Genomic DNA, 22,333 nt, shown 5'->3' with positions numbered 1-22,333 from the left:
GTAGGGGAGGGGAGGGGAGATCGGTAGAGTGTGGGTAGGGGAGGGGAGGGGAGATCGGTAGAGTGTGGGTAGGGGAGGGGAGAGATCGGTAGAGTGTGGGTAGGGGGGGAGGGGAGATCGGTAGAGTGTGGGTAGGGGAGGGGAGGGGAGATCGGTAGAGTGTGGGTAGGGGAGGGGAGATCGGTAGAGTGTGGGTAGGGGAGGGGAGGGGAGATCGGTAGAGTGTGGGTAGGGAGGGGAGGGGAGATCGGTAGAGTGTGGGAGGGGAGGGGAGGGGAGATCGGTAGAGTGTGGGTAGGGGAGGGGAGGGGAGAATCGGTAGAGTGTGGGTAGGGGGGGGGAGGGGAGATCGGTAGAGTGTGGGTAGGGGAGGGGAGATCGGTAGAGTGTGGGTAGGGGAGGGGAGGGGAGATCGGTAGAGTGTGGGTAGGGGAGGGGAGGGGAGATCGGTAGAGTGTGGGTAGGGGAGGGGAGGGGAGATCGGTAGAGTGTGGGTAGGGGAGTGTGGGTAGGGGAGATCGGTAGAGTGTGGGTAGGGGAGGGGAGGGGAGATCGGTAGAGTGTGGGTAGGGGAGGGGAGGGGAGATCGGTAGAGTGTGGGTAGGGAGGGGAGGGGAGATCGGTAGAGTGTGGGTAGGGGAGGGGAGGGGAGATCGGTAGAGTGTGGGTAGGGGAGGGGAGGGGAGATCGGTAGAGTGTGGGTAGGGGAGGGGAGGGGAGATCGGTAGAGTGTGGGTAGGGGAGGGGAGGGGAGATCGGTAGAGTGTGGGTAGGGGAGGGGAGGGGAGATCGGTAGAGTGTGGGTAGGGGAGGGGAGGGGAGATCGGTAGAGTGTGGGTAGGGGAGGGGAGGGGAGATCGGTAGAGTGTGGGTAGGGGAGGGGAGGGGAGATCGGTAGAGTGTGGGTAGGGGAGGGGAGGGGAGATCGGTAGAGTGTGGGAGGGAGGGGAGGGGAGATCGGTAGAGTGTGGGTAGGGAGGGGAGGGGAGATCGGTAGAGTGTGGGTAGGGGAGGGGAGGGGAGATCGGTAGAGTGTGGGTAGGGGAGGGGAGGGGAGATCGGTAGAGTGTGGGTAGGGGAGGGGATCGGTAGAGTGTGGGTAGGGGAGGGGAGGGGAGATTGGTAGAGTGTGGGTAGGGAGGGGAGGGGAGATCGGTAGAGTGTGGGTAGGGGAGGGGAGGGGAGATCGGTAGAGTGTGGGTAGGGGAGGGGAGGGGAGATCGGTAGAGTGTGGGTAGGGGAGGGGAGGGGAGATCGGTAGAGTGTGGGTAGGGGAGGGGAGGGGAGATCGGTAGAGTGTGGGTAGGGGAGGGGAGATCGGTAGAGTGTGGGTAGGGGAGGGGAGATCGGTAGAGTGTGGGTAGGGGAGGGGAGGGGAGATCGGTAGAGTGTGGGTAGGGGAGGGGAGGGGAGATCGGTAGAGTGTGGGAGGGAGATCGGTAGAGTGTGGGTAGGGGAGGGGAGGGGAGATCGGTAGAGTGTGGGGAGGGGAGAGGTAGAGTGTGGGTAGGGGAGGGGAGGGGAGATCGGTAGAGTGTGGGTAGAGGGAGGGGAGGGGAGATCGGTAGAGTGTGGGTAGGGGAGGGGAGGGGAGATCGGTAGAGTGTGGGTAGGGGAGGGGAGGGGAGATCGGTAGAGTGTGGGTAGGGGAGGGGAGGGGAGATCGGTAGAGTGTGGGTAGGGGAGGGGAGGGGAGATCGGTAGAGTGTGGGTAGGGGAGGGGAGGGGAGATCGGTAGAGTGTGGGTAGGGAGGGGAGGGGAGATCGGTAGAGTGTGGGTAGGGGAGGGGAGGGGAGATCGGTAGAGTGTGGGTAGGGGAGGGGAGGGGAGATCGGTAGAGTGTGGGTAGGGGAGGGGAGGGGAGATCGGTAGAGTGTGGGTAGGGGAGGGGAGATCGGTAGAGTGTGGGTAGGGGAGGGGAGGGGAGATCGGTAGAGTGTGGGTAGGGGAGGGGAGGGGAGATCGGTAGAGTGTGGGTAGGGGAGGGGAGGGGAGATCGGTAGAGTGTGGGTAGGGGAGGGGAGGGGAGATCGGTAGAGTGTGGGTAGGGGAGGGGAGGGGAGATCGGTAGAGTGTGGGTAGGGGAGGGGAGGGGAGATCGGTAGAGTGTGGGTAGGGGAGGGGAGGGGAGATCGGTAGAGTGTGGGTAGGGAGGGGAGGGGAGATCGGTAGAGTGTGGGTAGGGGAGGGGAGGGGAGATCGGTAGAGTGTGGGTAGGGGAGGGGAGGGGAGATCGGTAGAGTGTGGGTAGGGGAGGGGAGGGGAGATCGGTAGAGTGTGGGTAGGGGAGGGGAGGGGAGATCGGTAGAGTGTGGGTAGGGGAGGGGAGGGGAGATCGGTAGAGTGTGGGTAGGGGAGGGGAGGGGAGATCGGTAGAGTGTGGGTAGGGGAGGGGAGGGGAGATCGGTAGAGTGTGGGTAGGGAGGGGAGGGGAGATCGGTAGAGTGTGGGTAGGGGAGGGGAGGGGAGATCGGTAGAGTGTGGGTAGGGGAGGGGAGGGGAGATCGGTAGAGTGTGGGTAGGGGAGGGGAGGGGAGATCGGTAGAGTGTGGGTAGGGGAGGGGAGGGGAGATCGGTAGAGTGTGGGTAGGGGAGGGGAGGGGAGATCGGTAGAGTGTGGGTAGGGGAGGGGAGGGGAGATCGGTAGAGTGTGGGTAGGGGGGAGGGGAGGGTAGAGTGTGGGTAGGGGAGGGGAGGGGAGATCGGTAGAGTGTGGGTAGGGGAGGGGAGGGGAGATCGGTAGAGTGTGGGTAGGGGAGGGGAGGGGAGATCGGTAGAGTGTGGGTAGGGAGGGAGGGGAGATCGGTAGAGTGTGGGTAGGGGAGGGGAGGGGAGATCGGTAGAGTGTGGGTAGGGGAGGGGAGGGGAGATCGGTAGAGTGTGGGTAGGGGAGGGGAGGGGAGATCGGTAGAGTGTGGGTAGGGGAGGGGAGGGGAGATCGGTAGAGTGTGGGTAGGGGAGGGGAGGGGAGATCGGTAGAGTGTGGGTAGGGGAGGGGAGATCGGTAGAGTGTGGGTAGGGGAGGGGAGGGGAGGGGAGATCGGTAGAGTGTGGGTAGGGAGGGAGGGGGTAGGGGAGGGGAGGGGATCGGTAGAGTGTGGGTAGGGGAGGGGTCGGTAGAGTGTGGGTAGGGGAGGGGAGGGGAGATCGGTAGAGTGTGGGTAGGGGAGGGGAGGGGAGATCGGTAGAGTGTGGGTAGGGGAGGGGAGGGGAGATCGGTAGAGTGTGGGTAGGGGAGGGGAGGGGAGATCGGTAGAGTGTGGGTAGGGGAGGGGAGGGAGATCGGTAGAGTGTGGGTAGGGGAGGGGAGATCGGTAGAGTGTGGGTAGGGGAGGGGAGGGGAGATCGGTAGAGTGTGGGTAGGGGAGGGGAGGGGAGATCGGTAGAGTGTGGGTAGGGGAGGGGAGGGGAGATCGGTAGAGTGTGGGTAGGGGAGGGGAGGGGAGATCGGTAGAGTGTGGGTAGGGGAGGGGAGGGGAGATCGGTAGAGTGTGGGTAGGGGAGGGGAGGGGAGATCGGTAGAGTGTGGGTAGGGGAGGGGAGGGGAGATCGGTAGAGTGTGGGTAGGGGGGGAGGGGAGATCGGTAGAGTGTGGGTAGGGGAGGGGAGGGGAGATCGGTAGAGTGTGGGTAGGGGAGGGGAGGGGAGATCGGTAGAGTGTGGGTAGGGGAGGGGAGGGGAGATCGGTAGAGTGTGGGTAGGGGAGGGGAGGGGAGATCGGTAGAGTGTGGGTAGGGGAGGGGAGGGGAGATCGGTAGAGTGTGGGTAGGGGAGGGGAGGGGAGATCGGTAGAGTGTGGGTAGGGGAGGGGAGGGGAGATCGGTAGAGTGTGGGTAGGGGAGGGGAGGGGAGATCGGTAGAGTGTGGGTAGGGGAGGGGAGGGGAGATCGGTAGAGTGTGGGTAGGGGAGGGGAGGGGAGATCGGTAGAGTGTGGGTAGGGGAGGGGAGGGGAGATCGGTAGAGTGTGGGTAGGGGAGGGGAGGGGAGATCGGTAGAGTGTGGGTAGGGGAGGGGAGGGGAGATCGGTAGAGTGTGGGTAGGGGAGGGGAGATCGGTAGAGTGTGGGAGGGGAGATCGGTAGAGTGTGGGTAGGGGAGGGGAGGGGAGATCGGTAGAGTGTGGGTAGGGGAGGGGGGGAGATCGGTAGAGTGTGGGTAGGGAGGGGAGGGGAGATCGGTAGAGTGTGGGAGGGGAGGGGAGATCGGTAGAGTGTGGGTAGGGGAGGGGAGGGGAGATCGGTAGAGTGTGGGTAGGGAGGGGAGGGAGATCGGTAGAGTGTGGGTAGGGGAGGGGAGGGGAGATCGGTAGAGTGTGGGTAGGGGAGGGGAGGGGAGATCGGTAGAGTGTGGGTAGGGGAGGGGAGGGGAGATCGGTAGAGTGTGGGTAGGGGAGGGGAGGGGAGATCGGTAGAGTGTGGGTGAGGGGAGGGGAGGGGAGATCGGTAGAGTGTGGGTAGGGGAGGGGAGATCGGTAGAGTGTGGGTAGGGAGGGGAGGGGAGATCGGTAGAGTGTGGGTAGGGGAGGGGAGATCGGTAGAGTGTGGGTAGGGGAGGGGAGGGGAGATCGGTAGAGTGTGGGTAGGGGAGGGGAGGGGAGATCGGTAGAGTGTGGGTAGGGGAGGGGAGGGGAGATCGGTAGAGTGTGGGTAGGGGAGGGGAGGGGAGATCGGTAGAGTGTGGGTAGGGGAGGGGAGGGGAGATCGGTAGAGTGTGGGTAGGGGAGGGGAGGGGAGATCGGTAGAGTGTGGGTAGGGGAGGGGAGGGGAGATCGGTAGAGTGTGGGTAGGGGAGGGGAGGGGAGATCGGTAGAGTGTGGGTAGGGGAGGGGAGGGGAGATCGGTAGAGTGTGGGTAGGGGAGGGGAGGGGAGATCGGTAGAGTGTGGGTAGGGGAGGGGAGGGGAGATCGGTAGAGTGTGGGTAGGGGAGGGGAGGGGAGATCGGTAGAGTGTGGGTAGGGGAGGGGAGGGGAGATCGGTAGAGTGTGGGTAGGGAGGGGAGGGGAGATCGGTAGAGTGTGGGTAGGGGAGGGGGGAGATCGGTAGAGTGTGGGTAGGGGAGGGGAGGGGAGATCGGTAGAGTGTGGGAGGGAGGGGAGGGGAGATCGGTAGAGTGTGGGTAGGGGAGGGGAGGGGAGATCGGTAGAGTGTGGGTAGGGGAGGGGAGATCGGTAGAGTGTGGGTAGGGGAGGGGAGGGGAGATCGGTAGAGTGTGGGTAGGGGAGGGGAGGGGAGATCGGTAGAGTGTGGGTAGGGGAGGGGAGGGGAGATCGGTAGAGTGTGGGTAGGGGAGGGGAGATCGGTAGAGTGTGGGTAGGGGAGAGGGTAGAGTGTGGGAGAGGGAGGGGAGATCGGTAGAGTGTGGGTAGGGAGGGGAGGGGAGATCGGTAGAGTGTGGGTAGGGGAGGGGAGGGGAGATCGGTAGAGTGTGGGTAGGGGAGGGGAGGGGAGATCGGTAGAGTGTGGGTAGGGAGGGGAGGGGAGATCGGTAGAGTGTGGGTAGGGGAGGGGAGGGGAGATCGGTAGAGTGTGGGTAGGGGAGGGGAGGGGAGATCGGTAGAGTGTGGGAGGGGAGGGGAGGGGAGATCGGTAGAGTGTGGGAGGGGAGGGGAGATCGGTAGAGTGTGGGAGGGGAGGGGAGATCGGTAGAGTGTGGGTAGGGAGGGGAGGGGAGATCGGTAGAGTGTGGGTAGGGGAGGGGAGGAGATCGGTAGAGTGTGGGTAGGGGAGGGGAGGGGAGATCGGTAGAGTGTGGGTAGGGGAGGGGAGGGGAGATCGGTAGAGTGTGGGTAGGGGAGGGGAGGGGAGATCGGTAGAGTGTGGGTAGGGGAGGGGAGGGGAGATCGGTAGAGTGTGGGTAGGGGAGGGGAGGGGAGATCGGTAGAGTGTGGGTAGGGGAGGGGAGGGGAGATCGGTAGAGTGTGGGTAGGGAGGGGAGGGGAGATCGGTAGAGTGTGGGTAGGGGAGGGGAGGGGAGATCGGTAGAGTGTGGGTAGGGGAGGGGAGGGGAGATCGGTAGAGTGTGGGTAGGGGAGGGGAGGGGAGATCGGTAGAGTGTGGGTAGGGGAGGGGAGATCGGTAGAGTGTGGGTAGGGAGGGGAGGGGAGATTGGTAGAGTGTGGGTAGGGAGGGGAGGGGAGATCGGTAGAGTGTGGGTAGGGGAGGGGAGGGGAGATCGGTAGAGTGTGGGTAGGGGAGGGGAGGGGAGATCGGTAGAGTGTGGGTAGGGGAGGGGAGGGGAGATCGGTAGAGTGTGGGTAGGGGAGGGGAGATCGGTAGAGTGTGGGTAGGGAGGGGAGGGGAGATCGGTAGAGTGTGGGTAGGGAAGGGGAGGGGAGATCGGTAGAGTGTGGGTAGGGGAGGGGAGGGGAGATCGGTAGAGTGTGGGTAGGGGAGGGGAGGGGAGATCGGTAGAGTGTGGGTAGGGGAGGGGAGGGGAGATCGGTAGAGTGTGGGTAGGGGAGGGGAGGGGAGATCGGTAGAGTGTGGGTAGGGAGGGGAGGGGAGATCGGTAGAGTGTGGGTAGGGAGGGGAGGGGAGATCGGTAGAGTGTGGGTAGGGGAGGGGAGGGGAGATCGGTAGAGTGTGGGTAGGGGAGGGGAGGGGAGATCGGTAGAGTGTGGGGAGGGGAGGGGAGATCGGTAGAGTGTGGGTAGGGGAGGGGAGATCGGTAGAGTGTGGGTAGGGGAGGGGAGGGGAGATCGGTAGAGTGTGGGGGAGGGGAGGGGAGATCGGTAGAGTGTGGGTAGGGGAGGGGAGATCGGTAGAGTGTGGGTAGGGAGGGGAGGGGAGATCGGTAGAGTGTGGGTAGGGGGGGAGGGGAGATCGGTAGAGTGTGGGTAGGGGAGGGGAGGGGAGATCGGTAGAGTGTGGATAGGGGGGGAGATCGGTAGAGTGTGGGTAGGGGAGGGGAGGGGAGATCGGTAGAGTGTGGGGAGGGGAGGGGAGGGGAGATCGGTAGAGTGAGGGTAGGGGAGGGGAGGGGAGATCGGTAGAGTGTGGATAGGGAGGGGAGATCGGTAGAGTGAGGGTAGGGGAGGGGAGGGAGATCGGTAGAGTGTGGGTAGGGGTGGGGAGGGGAGATCGGTAGAGTGTGGGTAGGGGAGGGGAGGGGAGATCGGTAGAGTGTGGGTAGGGGAGGGGAGGGGAGATCGGTAGAGTGTGGGTAGGGGAGGGGAGGGGAGATCGGTAGAGTGTGGGTAGGGGAGGGGAGGGGAGATCGGTAGAGTGTGGGTAGGGGAGGGGAGGGAGATCGGTAGAGTGTGGGTAGGGGAGGGGAGAGATCTGTAGAGTGTGGGTAGGGGAGGGGAGGGGAGATCGGTAGAGTGTGGGTAGGGGAGGGGAGGGGAGATCGGTAGAGTGTGGGTAGGGGAGGGGAGGGGAGATTGGTAGAGTGTGGGTAGGGGAGGGGAGATCGGTAGAGTGTGGGTAGGGGAGGGGAGGGGAGATCGGTAGAGTGTGGGTAGGGGAGGGGAGATCTGTAGAGTGTGGGTAGGGAGGGGGGACGGGAGATCGATAGAGTGTGGGTAGGGGAGATCGGTAGAGTGTGGGTAGGGAAGGGGAGGGGAGATCGGTAGAGTGTGGGTAGGGGAGGGGAGATCTGTAGAGTGTGGGTAGGGGAGGGGAGATCGGTAGAGTGTGGGTAGGGGAGGGGAGATCTGTAGAGTGTGGGTAGGGAGGGGACGGGAGATCGATAGAGTGTGGGTAGGGGAGATCGGTAGAGTGTGGGTAGGGAAGGGGAGGGGAGATCGGTAGAGTGTGGGTAGGGGAGGGGAGGGGAGATCGGTAGAGTGTTGGGAGGGGAGGGGAGGGGAGATCGGTAGAGTGTGGGTAGGGGAGGGGAGGGGAGATCGGTAGAGTGTGGGTAGGGGAGGGGAGGGGAGATCGGTAGAGTGTGGGTAGGGGAGGGGAGATCGGTAGAGTGTGGGTAGGGGAGATCGGTAGAGTGTGGGTAGGGGAGGGGAGGGGAGATTGGTAGAGTGTGGGTAGGGGAGGGGAGGGGAGATCGGTAGAGTGTGGGTAGAGAAGGGGAGGGGAGATCGGTAGAGTGTTGGGAGGGGAGGGGAGGGGAGATCGGTAGAGTGTGGGTAGGGGAGGGGAGGGGAGATCGGTAGAGTGTGGGTAGGGGAGGGGAGGGGAGATCGGTAGAGTGTGGGTAGGGGAGGGGAGATCGGTAGAGTGTGGGTAGGGGAGATCGGTAGAGTGTGGGTAGGGGAGGGGAGGGGAGATTGGTAGAGTGTGGGTAGGGGAGGGGAGGGGAGATCGGTAGAGTGTGGGTAGGGGAGGGGAGATCGGTAGAGTGTGGGGAGGGGAGGGGAGGGGAGATCGGTAGAGTGTGGGTAGGGAGGGGAGGGGAGATCGGTAGAGTGTGGGTAGGGTAGGGGAGGGGAGATCGGTAGAGTGTGGGTAGGGTAGGGGAGGGGAGATCGGTAGAGTGTGGGTAGGGGAGGGGAGGGGAGATCGGTAGAGTGTGGGTAGGGGAGGGGAGGGGAGATCGGTAGAGTGTGGGTAGGGAGGGGAGGGGAGATCGGTAGAGTGTGGTTAGGGGAGGGGAGGGGAGATCGGTAGAGTGTGGGTAGGGGAGGGGAGGGGAGATCGGTAGAGTGTGGGTAGGGGAGGGGAGGGGAGATCGGTAGAGTGTGGGTAGGGGTGGGGAGGGGAGATCGGTAGAGTGTGGGTAGGGGAGGGGAGGGGAGATCGGTAGAGTGTGGGTAGGGTAGGGGAGGGGAGATCGGTAGAGTGTGGGTAGGGTAGGGGAGGGGAGATCGGTAGAGTGTGGGTAGGGGAGGGGAGGGGAGATCGGTAGAGTGTGGGTAGGGGAGGGGAGGGGAGATCGGTAGAGTGTGGGTAGGGGAGGGGAGATCGGTAGAGTGTGGGTAGGGGAGGGGAGGGGAGATCGGTAGAGTGTGGGTAGGGGAGGGGATTGGAGATTGGTAGAGTGTGGGTAGGGAAGGGGAGGGGAGATCGGTAGAGTGTGGGTAGGGGAGGGGAGGGGAGATCGGTAGAGTGTGGGTAGGGGAGGGGATTGGAGATTGGTAGAGTGTGGTGCCTAGGTGGGGCTCCCTTTGAGGAACAACGTACCAGTACAATGGTGTCCCTGCTTTCATTGGAACTCTTTGTTGTTGAGTCAGTATCTCTTCTACCTCGACTCTCTCCCCCAAGTCGCAACATCATCAGGCCCTTTGATATTTTACTCCCCCCTTATGTTTTTCACATCCCTGCCCAGTCCAACCAGACTGTCTTACTGCCCCTGTGAACACAGAGCTCGGGACCCAGCAAGACCAGCTGGACCATCTTGACCCAAAATGTCAACTCTGCATTCCCCTCCACAGATAGTGATTATAAAGATAAAGGTTGGCTTTATTCATTACATTTACTTTGAAACTTAAACATACAGTGAAACACAGCAAATCAAACCAGTGAGGATGTGCTGGGGGCAGCCCGCAATTGTTTCCATGCTTCTGGAACCAATGTAGCATGCCCACAGCACCGTAACCCAAATCCTTTAGAATGTGGGAGGAAACCAGAGCACCCAACAGAAACCCAGGTGGTAAAGAGGCAAATATAAAGTTCAAACTTTTTTTTAAGCAAAGTACATAGATGTCACCATATATAACCCTGAGATTCATTTTCTTGTGGGCATACTCAATAAATCTACAGAAGAACAACCATAACAGAATCAATGAAAGACCATGCAACTTGGGCGTTCAACCAGCGTGCAGGAGACAACCAACTGTTCAAATACAAAAAGAAGAAATAGTAGTTGTAAATAAATAAGCAATAAAGATCGAGAACATGAGATGAAGACCTTGAAAGTGAGTCCATAGGCTGTGGGAACATCTCAGTGATAGGGCAAATGAAATTGAAGTTTTCCCCTCTGGTTGAAGAGTGTGATGCTTGAGGGGTAATGGCTGTTCCTGAACCTCGTGGTTCAAGTCCTGATGGCAACAGCCAGAAAAGATCATGTCCTGAGTGGTGGGATCCTTAGTGACAGATGCTGCTTTCCTGCGACAACGCTCGGTGTGGATGTTCTCAATGGTTGGTTGGGCTTTACCTGTGACTGACTGGCTGTATCCACCGAATTTTGTAGGATTTTATGTTCGAAGGTTTTGTTCTTTCGTAACCAGACTGTCCTGCAGCCTGTCAATATACTGTCCACCACACCCCTACAAGATTCTCCACGTCGATTGCGTCTGATGGGCAACAACATGAGAGCAGGGCCACTGACTGAATGCTTTCTGGCACCAGCAATCATCCCACTGTCTGTGTTGGTCGTGGACGCAAGCAACACATTTCACTCTATGTTTTGACGTACATGTGACGAATAAAGCTCACCTTTAACCTTTGTGTAAGGATAGGGGGGTTATTGGGGTTCAGTGGTGGTGGGAGATGTGGCAGCCTTGGCCGTCTGGGACTGGACTCCGTTCAGCTCAGCTCAGCTCAGTCAGAATCAGAATCAGGTTATCATCACACACAGATGTCATGGAGTTTGTTTTTGCCGTAACTGTACAATGCAGCACATAAAATTACAACACGTAACAACATGAAATATTTAAAGTAAGTAAAAAGAGAGAAAACTAGTGAGGTGGTGTTCTTGGGTTCACTGTCTGTTCAGAAATCTGATGGCAGCTGTTCCTGAAACACTGAGTGTGTGTCTTCAGGTTCCTGTGCCTCCCCCTGATGGTAGCAGTGAAATGAGGGCATGTCCTGGGTGATGGGGGTCCTTAATGATGGATGCTGTCTTCTTGAGGAATCGTGTTTTGAAGTCTGCTCGATGTGGGGAGGGTTGTGCTTGTGATAGAGCTGACTGAGTTTACAACTTTCTGCAGCCTATTCTGATCCTGTGCAGTGGCCCCTCTGAACCAGACGGTGAAGCAGCCATTCAAAACCAGTCCACTGAGAACCTCTCTTTTGTTTTCCAGGGCAGAACCGATCCTCACCCGGATAAAGGAAGATCGAAGGCGGGTCATATCCCCGTCCTTTGATAACATCAAGTATGACAACTTTGAGCTTCAAGAGTATTCCCTGTCCGCTCAGGGCTTTGACTGGGGACTGTGGTGTCGCTACGTCAGTCCCTCTAAGGAATGGTGGGCTTTGGAAAATGAAAGTGCCCCCATCAGGTACCTCCCACTAAAATCAGAACAGCTTGCACACTGTTTCAAATCTGATAACCTTCCCCTCCCCCTGGTCATCTCCCCCTCCTCTGTACACATTGGGTCATCTCCCTTTCCCCCTGTACACATCTAGTCATCTTCCCCTCCCCCTGTACACATCTGGCATGTCCCCCTCCCCCTGTGCACATCTGGCCATCTCCCCCCCTCCCCCTGTACACAGTGCCTCAGTTGTAGATGATTACATAGTGCCCAGGAACCCATTCAAGGTCAGGGTAGTCTCTGCAACAGCAAAGTTCTCCCTTGAGTTGGTTCCTGGTGATTTTGTGACCCAAAGTCAGGAATGAGACGTAAGAGCTCATTCGGAGAGTGTCAGCCTTTAGAATGGCTTTGGCTCATCAGGCTGAGGCAAGATTAGATTTGGGTGAGGTTCATTGTCTTGTCAGTTACTCCCTCCCTGTCCTTATTTCTTCATTCCTCATCTGTTAAAGCATAGTAGTTTAGTGAGGATGGCTCCAGAGGCAGTGTTTCGTACTGTGTGTGGGAAGTGAGAAGTCTGGGAGACCTCCAGTCTCTCGGATAAACACATCTGCACCAGGTACACCAAGCGGCAGCTCCTGACAGAACGTATTAAGAAACTGGAGCTACAGCTCCAAATCCTTCAACTGATACGGGAGAATGAGGTGGTGATAGACAGGAGCGACAGGGAGGTAGTTACCCCTAGCCTGCAGGAGACAGGCAACTTGGTGACTGTCAGGAGAAGGAAGGGAACTGCACAGCCAGTGCAGAGTACACCTGTGGCCATTCCCCTCAATAATAAGTATACAACTTTAGATACTATTGAGGGGGACAACCTATCAGGGGGAGCCACAGTGACCGGGTCTCTGGCACCGAATCTGGTGCTGTGGCTCGGAAGAGCAGAGATGTGAAGAGGACTGCAGTACTGATCGGTGATTCCCCAGTCAGAGGGACAGAGACGAGGTTCTGTGGGCACGATAGGGACACCCAAATGGTATATTGCCTCTCTGGTGCCAGGATCGGGGATGTCTCGGATCAGGTCCGTGGCATTCTCAAGAGTGAGGGTGCATCTTGGCAGCAATGACAGTGGTAGACAAAGTGAGGAGGTCCTGAAGAGAGATTTTAAGGAGCTACATAGAAAGCTGAGAAACAGGATCTCCAGGGTAGTAATCTCTGGATTGCCACCTGTGCCACGTGCCAGTGAGGGTAAGAATAAGATGATTTGGCAGATGACTGTGCGGTTGAGGAACTGGTGCAGGGAGCAGGATTTCAGATTACTGATATCATTGGGATCTCTTCTGGGGAAGGTACGATCTGTATGAAAGAGTTGGGTTACACCTGAGCCCGAGGGGCAGGTTGGCTAAAGTTGTTCGGGAGGGTTGAAACTAATTTGGCAGGGGATGGGAACTGAAGTGATAGTGCTGAGGATGAGACAGTTGATTTACAAACAGAGGCAGTGGGTAGTGACACTGTACTGTGAGTAAGGAGAGGCTGATGATAGGGTAAAAAAGCCATCAACAGGATGAGTTGCATCGTAAAATGTGGACAAAATCAGAAAGCGTGATTACGGGACTGAAGGTGTTATATCTGAATGTGAGCAGTATACAGAATAAGGTAGATGAACTTGCAGCATAGTTACAGATTGGCAGGTACGATGTTGTAGGCATCACTGAATCGTGGCTGAAAGAAGATTATAGCTGGGAGCTCAATGCCCACGGATACACATTGTATCGAAAGGACAGGCAGGAAGGCAGAGGGGGTGGTGTGGCTCTGTTGGTGAAAAATGAAATCAAATCATTAGAAAGAGGTGAAGTAGGGTCGGCAGGTGTTGAGTCATTGTGGATAGAGCTAAGGAACCGCAGGGGCAAAAAGACCTGATGGGACCCCCAAACAGTAGGATGTGGTCTACAAATTACAACAGGAAATAAAAAATGCATGCCTCAAAGGCAATGTGGGGGATTTCAATATGCAGGTCAATTGGGGAAAATCAAATTGGTACTGGATTCCAACAGGGGGAATTTCTTGAATACCTGCAAGATGGCTTTTCAGAGCAGCTCATGGTTGAGAATACTAGAGAATCAGCTGTTCTGGATTGGGTGTTGTGAAATGATTGGGAATTGATCAGAGAACTTAAGGTAAAAGAAACCTTGCAGTAAAGTGAACGAATTCACCCTGAAATTTGAAGAGAAGCTAGAGTCAGGTGTATCAGTATTACTGTGGAGTAAAGTGAATTGCGGAAGCATGAGAGACGGGCTGGCCAGAATTGATTGGAAAAGAACACTGGTAGGGATGACAGCAGAGCAGCAATGGCTGGAATTTCTGGAAGTAATTCGGAAGGCACAGGATATATACATCCCAAAGAGGAAGAAGTATTCTAAAGGTAAGATGACACAACTGTAGCTAACAAGAGAAGTCAAAGCCAACATAAAAGCCAAAGAGAGGGCATATGATAGAGCAAAAATTAGTGGGAAGTTAGAGGAATGGGAAGCTTTCAAATACGAACAGAAGGCAACTAAAAAGTAATTAAGAAGATAAAGATGGAATACAAAAGTAATCTAGCGAATAATATTAAAGAGAATACCAAAAGTTTCTGCAAGTACATAAGGTATAAAAGGAGATGAGAGTCAATATCAGACTGCTGGAAAACGATGCTGGAGAGGTAGTAATGGGTATTTTGCATCAGTCTTCACTAGAAATACCTAGCACTATGGTGGAAGTTCCAGGGGTCAGGGGGCATGTAATGTGTGAAGTTGCCAGAACTAGGGAGAAGGTTCTTGGGAAACTGAAAGGTCTGAAGGTAGATAAGTCACCTGAACCAGATGGGATACACCCCAGGGTTCTGAAAGAGGTGGCTGAAGAGATCATGGAGGCATTAGTAATGACCTTTCAAGAATCAGTAGATTCTGGGATGATTATGGAAGACCGGAAAATTGCAAATGTCACTTGACTCTTCAAGAAGGGAGAGAGGAAGAAGAAAGGAAACTCTTGGCCAGTTATTCTGACCTCACTGGTTGGGAAGATGTTGGAGTCAATTATTAAGGATGAGATCTCAGGGTACTTGGAGGTACATGATAAAATAGGCCGTAGTCAGTATGGTTTCCTCAAGGGAAAATCTTGCCTGACAAATCTGTTGGAATTTTTTGAAGAAATAACAAGCAGGATGGACAAAGGAAAATCGGTTGATGTTGTGTACTTGGATTTTCAGACCGCCTTTGACTAGGTTCCACACATGAGGCTGATTAACAAGTTACGATCCCATGGGATTACAGAAAAGATTCCAGCATGGATAAATCAGTGGGTGACTGGCAGGCAGCAAAGGGTGGGAATAAAGGGAGCCTTTTCTGACTGGCTGCTCGTGACTGGTGTTCCACAGGGATCTGTATTAGAACCGCTTCCTTTTATGTTATATGTCAATGATTTGGATAATAGAACTGATGGTTTTGTGGCCAAGTTTGCAGACGATGTGAAGACAGGTGGAGGGGCAGGCTGTTTTGAGGAGGTAGTGAGGCTACAGAAGGATTTGGACAGATTAGGAGACTGGGTAAAGAAATGGCAACTGGAATGTAGTGTTGGGATGTGTATGGTCATACACTTTTGTAGAAGAAATGTAAGGTTTGGCTATTTTATAAATGGACAGAAAATACAAAAACCTGAGGTACAAAAGGACTTGGGAGTCCTTGTGCAGGATTCTCTAACGGTTAATTTGCAGGCCGAGTCTGTAAATGCGATGTTAGCATTCATTTCAAGAGGACTAGAAATAAGAAAAGGATGTAATATTGAGACTTTATAAAGCAGTGGTGAGGCCTCACTTGGAGTATTGTGAACAGGTTTGGGCCCCTTATCTCAGAACAGATGTGCTGAAACTGGAGACGGTTCAAAGGAGGTTCACGAAAATGATTTCAGGATTGAATGGCTTGGCATATGAAGAGCGTTTGATGGCTCTGGACCTGTATTCAGTAGAATTCAGAAGAATGAGGGGTGACGTCATTGAAACTGATCGAATGGTGAAAGGCCTTGATAGAGTGGATGTGCAGAGGATGCTTCCTATAATGGAAGAGTCCAAGACCAGAGGACACAGCCTCAAAATAGAGGGACGTTCTTTTAGAATGGAGATGAGGAGGAATTTCTTTAGCCAGAGAGTGAGGAACCTGTGGAATTCTTTGCCACAGGCAACTGGGGAGGCTAAGTCTTTATGTATATTTAAGGCAGAGGTTGATAGATTCTTGATTGGTCAGGGCATGAAGCGATATGGGGGATATGGGAGGAGATTGGTGCTGATAGGAGAATTGGATCAGCCATGATGAAATGGTGGAGGAGACGCGATGGGCCAAATGGCCTAATTCTGCTCCTAGATCTAATGGTCTGAAATTGTTGATTATGGATGTTTTTCAAGTGCAATAAGAATGAAAAATGAAACCAAGATGAAGAATAAAGAAGTTGTGGTTGTCTCGGTAATTAGAGTTCAGACTGAACAGATAACAGTTCACAGCTGAGAGTAATTTTATTATCGAAGTGCATATATGTCACCATATAGGCCCCTGAGATTCATGTTCCTGTGGGTATTGAGTAAATAGAAAGAATCACAATAGAATCAATGAAGGACCACATACAGATGGAAAACAGCCAGAGTGCAAAGGACATCAAACACTGCAAATTCAAAAGAGAAAAAATAACAATCAATAAGCAATAAATATTGAGAACAGGAGTTGAAGAGCCCATGGGTTGTTCAGTGATGGGGCAACTGAAGCTCCTACCTCCTTCCACAGATCACCCATGATCACAAATCACCGACTAAATGGAAGAAATTCTGAAGTAGTCAGGCATACCCACTGCATAGAGGCTAATGGTCAAATGTAGCCAGAAAGACAGACCTGCTGAAGGGGCTCTGCCTGAAACAGCGACAGTTTATTCATCTCTGCGGATGCAGCCTGGCCTGCTGACACCTTCCAGCATCTTGTGTGTGTTGCTGAAGAAATATAGAATCACTGAAATTACAATCACTGTAAAATTCAATCAGCAATTACAAATTCATGAGTGATTATTTACAAATACAAGGAAGTACACGGTAAGTTAAGCTATCAGAAAACCAACAAATTGACCCGCTAATCAAACACGTTTCCTTCTGTTGTTTGCAGCAGTCCTTCTCTCATTGGCTGCTTCGTGGTGGACCGGCGTTACTTTGAGGAGATTGGACTGCTGGATGAGGGAATGGAGGTGTACGGCGGAGAAAACGTGGAGCTGAGTATCCGGGTAATGATCCCACACTCTGCCCCAACTCTGAGAATCAGAGTAATGATCCCACACTCTCCCCCAACTCTGAGTATTGGTAACAATCCCACACTCTCCCCCAACTCTGAGAATCAGAGTAACGATCACACGCACTCCCCCAACTCTGAGTATCAGTAACAATCCCACACTCTCCCCCAACTCTGAGTATTGGTAACAATCCCACACTCTCCCCCAACTCTGAGAATCAGAGTAACAATCCCACACTCTCCCCCAACTCTGAGAATCAGAGTAACAATCCCACACTCTCCCCCAACTCTGAGAATCAGAGTAACAATCCCACACTCTCCCCCAACTCTGAGTATCAGGGTAACGATCCCACACTCTCCCCCAACTCTGAGTATCAGGGTAACGATCACACACTCACCCCCAACCCTGAGTATCAGGGTAACGATCACACACTCTCCCCCAACTCTGAGTATCAGGGTAACGATCCCACACTCTCCCCCAACTCTGAGTATCAGGGTAACAATCCCACACTCTCCCCCAACTCTGAGTATCAGGGTAACGATCACACACTCACCCCCAACCCTGAGTATCAGGGTAACAATCCCACACTCTCCCCCAACTCTGAGTATCAGAGTAACGATTACACAGTCTCCCCCAACTCTGAGTATCAGAGTAACGATCCCACACTCTCCCCCAACCCTGAGTATCAGGGTAACGATCCCACACTCTCCCCCAACTCTGAGTATCAGGGTAACGATCCCACACTCTCCTCCAACCCTGAGTATCAGGGTAACAATCCCACACTCTCCCCCAACTCTGAGTATCAGAGTAACGATCACACACTCTTCCCCCAACTCTGAGTGTCAGGGTAACGATCACACACTCTCCCCCAACTCTGAGTGTCAGAGTAATGATCACACACTCTCCCCCAACTCTGAGTGTTGGTAACGATCACACACTCCCCTGGAGTGGAGAATTTACTGAATCACAGGCCTCCCATCGAGTCGAGCGTCTGCTGGTCATGATCCTGTCTTCGTTGTCAGTAATTGAAATGCTCGAGGTAGCCTGCAGCAAGAAATGTTGTGGAAAGAAAGTTTTGTACAAGTGATTTGAAACCCTGTAAAGGTGCTCCCTGGAGGCTGACAGTTTTGTACACAGTTCGCTATTTCTACCCAGTAATCTATGGCAAAGCTACCAAAGTCCTTCTGTCGGTGGGATAGTCATTCACAAGAGGAACCAAGTATCGACACAAGCCCTGACTTCTGAATGAGCCGATCCCGATCCACGCTGTGCTGTGGTTGGTTGTCGAGGCCGATACATTAGGGATAGTTAATAGATCCTTTTATTGGCTCATGGATGATAGAAAATTGGAAGGTTATGTAGGACAGAAGGGTTAGATTGATTGTTGAGTAGTTCAATATTGTGGGCTGAAGGGCCTGTACTGTGCTGTATGGTTCTAAACCCTGTGTTCCTGATGAGAGAGTTGGTGGGTGTGAGTTGTAGGGACATAAACAGCCCTTCCAGGTGAAGCAGAGGTTCACGTACCTCCCAGACAACCAATTCTGCTGATAGCGTTATGGTAAGCATAACACGCTACAGCACCAGTGAGCTGGGTTCAGTTCCCGCCAGCATTGGTAGGGAACTATACGTCCACCCCCTGACCGCGTGGGTTTCATCCAGTTTCCTCCCGCAGCCCAAAGATGTGCAGGTTAGGGTTAGTGCATTGTGGGCATCTCTCTCCATCACTGGCTGTCTCTCATTCTCTCTTTCTCTCCCCCCTTCCCCCCTTCTCCCCTCATCCTCTCTTTCTCTCTCTCTCAGTCACACTCACTCTCTCACACTCTCTCTTGCGGTGTCTCTCGCTCCCTCTCTCTCTCTCTCTCTCTCTCTCTCACTCTCAGTCTTTCTTCTCCCCTCGCTCCTTCTGCCCTAATCTGCTCTCCCCATTTTTATCCATTTTCCTGGTCCTCCCATCACATTCCCTTCTCCTCTCTTGCCTCATATGCCTCCTTTTCAAAATCTTGCTGCATCTTCCTCGTGTCTCTCAATTCCACCATCACCCTTTCCCTACCTCACTCCCTCCACTCATTCCAATCACTTCCTTTCTCACCCCTCCACCTCTCCTGTCTATCCCGGGCCGCCCTCCACTCCCACTCTCGGTCCCGATGGAGGGTCAAACTGAAAATGTGGACAGGTTCTCCCCGACCCACAGACGCTGCTCAACGCGCTGCGTTCCTCCAGCTGTTTGCGTGTTGCCTCTTGGGTCTGCAGTGGGCTGGAATTACAGTTGTGTCTTCCCACAGGTCTGGCAGTGTGGAGGCAGCGTTGAGGTCCTCCCGTGCTCCAGGCTCGCCCACATCGAGAGGGTCCACAAGCCCTATACCAGGGATCTTGCCACACACGTCCGCCGGAACGCCCTTCGCGTGGCAGAGGTCTGGATGGATGAGTTCAAAGATCACGTCTACATGGCTTGGAACATTCCCAGCGAGGTGAGTGGATGAAGATCATGGAGGTGGGAGCTGCTGGGGTAGATGATGAGGCAGAGAAACAGAATTGGGCCATTCGGCCCACATTTCCAAAAGTGGGATAGTCTGGGACCAGAGGCACAGCCTCAGAATGAAAGGAAGTCTCACATTTCAAGACCCGATTGTTAATTTCTCTCCGCAAAAGACAACAAACTGTGCAAATTCAAAAAGAAAGAAATAATAATAAATAAATAAATAATAAGTATTGCGAACATGAGATGAAGAGTCTTTGAAAGTGAGTCCATAGGTAGTGATGGGGTGAGTGAAGTTATCCCAACTGGTTACTGACCTGATAGAGGTGTATAAGATGATGAGAGGCCTTGATCGTGTGGATAGTCAGAGGCTTTTTCCCAGGGCTGAAATGGCTAGCATGAGAGGGCACAGTTTTAAGGTGCTTGGAAGCAGGTACAGAGGAGATGTCAGGGGTAAGTTTTTTACGCAGAGAGTGATGAGTGTGTGGAATGGGCTGCCAGCGACGGTGGTGGAGGCGGAAACAAAAGGGCTGTTTAAGAGGCTCCTGGATAGGTACATGGAACTTAGAAAAATAGAGGGCTTTGGGTAACCCTAGGTAATTTCTAAAGTAAGTACATGTTTGGCACAGCATTGTGGGCCGAAGGGCTTGTATTGTGCTGTAGGTTTTCTATGTTATCCCCTCTGATTCAAGAGCCTGATGATTTAGGGGTAATAACTATTCCTGAACCTGGTGGTGTGGGTTCTAAGGCTCCTGTACCTTCTTCCTGATGGCAGCAGTGAGAAGAGAGCATGGCTTGGATGGTGGGGGTCCCTAATAATGGATGCTGCTTTCCTGCTTCATGTAGATGCACTCAATGGAGGGGAGGGCGCTGTCTTTAACAAGGTGCTTTTGCCCACAGAATGGCTGATCACTAAATGCTTTTTAGTTTTTTACACCATTTTCTGCAAACTCTAGAGACTGTTGTGTGTGAAAATCCCAGGAGATCAGCAGTTTCTGAGATACTCAAACCACCCCATCTGGCACCAACAATCATTCAATGCTCAAAGTCATTTAGATCCCATTTCTTTCCCATTCTGATGTTTGGTCTGAACAACAACTGAACCTCTTGACCATGTCTGCATGTTCTTATGCATTGAGTTCTGCCACATGATTGTCTGATTAGATATTTGCATCAATGGGCAAATGTACGGGTGTGCCTAATAGCATGGCCACTGAGTGTAAAAGGTTTTAGAATTGCAACATGGATTCGATTGTGTCTCCGTGGGCTTTATGAGCGTCATCGACCCCTCTGTTTTGTTTCCCTCTTCCAACCTCTGTAGGACCCGGGGATCGACATTGGAGACATCTCGGAACGGAAGGCACTGAGGCAGAGGTTACAGTGCAAGAGTTTCAGTTGGTACCTGAACAACATCTACACACAGATGAAGAAGTACACGGACACTTTGGCCTATGGCATGGTAAGTGAAACAGCTTCCTTTCCTGGAAGGATTCTGTTCGGTGAGGGTTTCGGTCCGTCTCTTCGGTGCTGAGCAGCGGGTGTGGCTGGTGGATTGCCAAAGTTTCCCAGGAGCAGGGACGGATTTACTGCGTTTGTAACAGTGGAAAATCGCTCCCGGTTGGCGTGCCTAGTCCAGGGCGTCTGGGTGAGGATGACTTTGGAGCGGCTGACGGAAGAATGGACTGGCTCGGGAAGATGCTACTATTCGCAGCACTGAGGTTTTAACGCCGCACGGACACCCCGCCTATCCAGTCCTTCTTTTGCCCCCCATCCCGTCTCATTTCTGAACTGTTTCTTTCTGACTGTTTGCTGGTGTCCCGCTGGGTGCAGACCACTACCCAGGCCATGCGCTTTTCTCACTTGGTGCCATCAGGAAGAAGGTACAGGAGCCTCGGGACTCACACCACCAGCTTCAGAAACCGTTACTGTCCCTCCACTGTCAGGCTCTTGAATGAACTGGGATAACCACACTCACTTGCCCTGTCATTGAAATATTCCCACAGCAAAGCTCACTTTAAGGACTCTATCTGATGTTCTCATTATTTATTGCTATTTATTTATATTTTCATTTGTCTTCTGCACTCTGGTTGATCTTTCATTGATCCTGTTACAGTTACTATTCTGTAGATTTGCTGAGTATGCCCACAGGAAAATGAATCTCAGGGTTGTATACGGTGACATATGTACTTAAAAATATTATTCAATTTGAACTTTGAGAGTCAGAGAGAGTGTGAATCTGCACAATCTGTTGGGGAATCAGATACCAGAGGGTATAGGGTAAGAGATTTTACAGGAACCCAAGGGGGAGGTTTTCACCCAGACGGGGCTTCAGATACGGAATGCACTGCCGGGGAGGTGGTTGAAGACATTTGGACGGGTACATGGATAGGAAAGGTTTGGGGGAATATGGCCACTTGCGGACTAGTGTATTTATTTGATTAGCAACAGTGCACAGAACAGGCTCGACCAGCCTGACAAACTGCACCACCCAGCAATCCCTGGTTTAACCCGAGCCAAGTCACAGGACAATTTACACCGTACGATTACCCTACTAACCGGCATGTCTTTGACTGAGGGAGGAAACTGGAACGCCTAGAGCAAACCCACATGTCCCACAGGGAGGAGCTACACACTCCTTGCAGAGGATGCCAGCATTGAACTCCCAGCTCCGACACCCCAAGCTGTAATAGCGTCATGCTGACCGCTATGCGACTGTGGTGCCAGATTGATCATGTTCATTGTAACATAGAGTGAAATGTGTTGTTTGCATTAACACTACCACCGTTGGGCAATGACATCAGCGCCGGACTCTGGAAGCGAGGTTCCCGGGTTCGAACCCAGTCGGGTCCACTCCCGAGTACGCTTTCCATCCGTGCCGGGTCGAGTGTCGAGATCGCAACTCAAACTCATAAAATAAAGGGAAAAATACTGCGAAAAGTGTCTGTGTGAGGAGTGGCTCGCCACACAGTCAGTCTCTCTCTCGCTCCGCGCCTTGTAAAGGCATGAAAAAGACATCGTCCCACCAACATCACGTGCACGCACACACCAAAAAAAAGACTGCCACTGTACGTTGACTAATCACTGAGGACGTGCTGGGGGCAGCCTGCAAGTGTTACCTTACGTTCCAGCACCAGTATAGTATGTCCACAACAACAGCAAAGCAAGCCCCTTTCCTATCCACCTGGCACCCACCCACACACACACAGCAGCTCCCAGCTCCAGCACATCCCTGTCGTTGTTGCTAGAACGAGTACAGGGGAGCTCAGGGTGTCGTGGTGCAGAAGGCTTTCCTGCGACAATGATGGACTCCGCTTTCCTACGACAACGCTCTGTGCAGATGGGCTCAATGATGGACTGGCAGTATCCACGACTTTTTGTAGGATTTTTCGTTCAGGGCATTGGTGTTTCCATACCAGGCTGTGAGGCAACCAGTAAATATACTCTATCAGATGACGTGCTGAATCTTTGCAAACT

The 22,333-nt window shown here is 53.9% G+C and overlaps 1 protein-coding gene across 1 annotated transcript in view; it reads left to right on the top strand.

Annotated features, from left to right (window-relative positions):
• LOC134354213 (polypeptide N-acetylgalactosaminyltransferase 18-like) overlaps positions 1-22,333 on the top strand; it is a 114,143-nt gene that overhangs the window by 69,926 nt on the left and 21,884 nt on the right. The window contains exons 5-8 of the mRNA XM_063063108.1: positions 10,921-11,118; positions 16,263-16,377; positions 18,666-18,851; positions 20,181-20,318. Of these exons, the coding sequence (XP_062919178.1) occupies positions 10,921-11,118; positions 16,263-16,377; positions 18,666-18,851; positions 20,181-20,318 (637 nt within the window). The remainder of the gene's footprint in view (positions 1-10,920; positions 11,119-16,262; positions 16,378-18,665; positions 18,852-20,180; positions 20,319-22,333) is intronic.

Source organism: Mobula hypostoma, chromosome 11, assembly GCF_963921235.1.
Source record: "Mobula hypostoma chromosome 11, sMobHyp1.1, whole genome shotgun sequence".
Taxonomy (NCBI): Eukaryota; Metazoa; Chordata; class Chondrichthyes; order Myliobatiformes; family Myliobatidae; genus Mobula; species Mobula hypostoma.
This window is presented reverse-complemented; position numbering and strand designations above follow the sequence as displayed.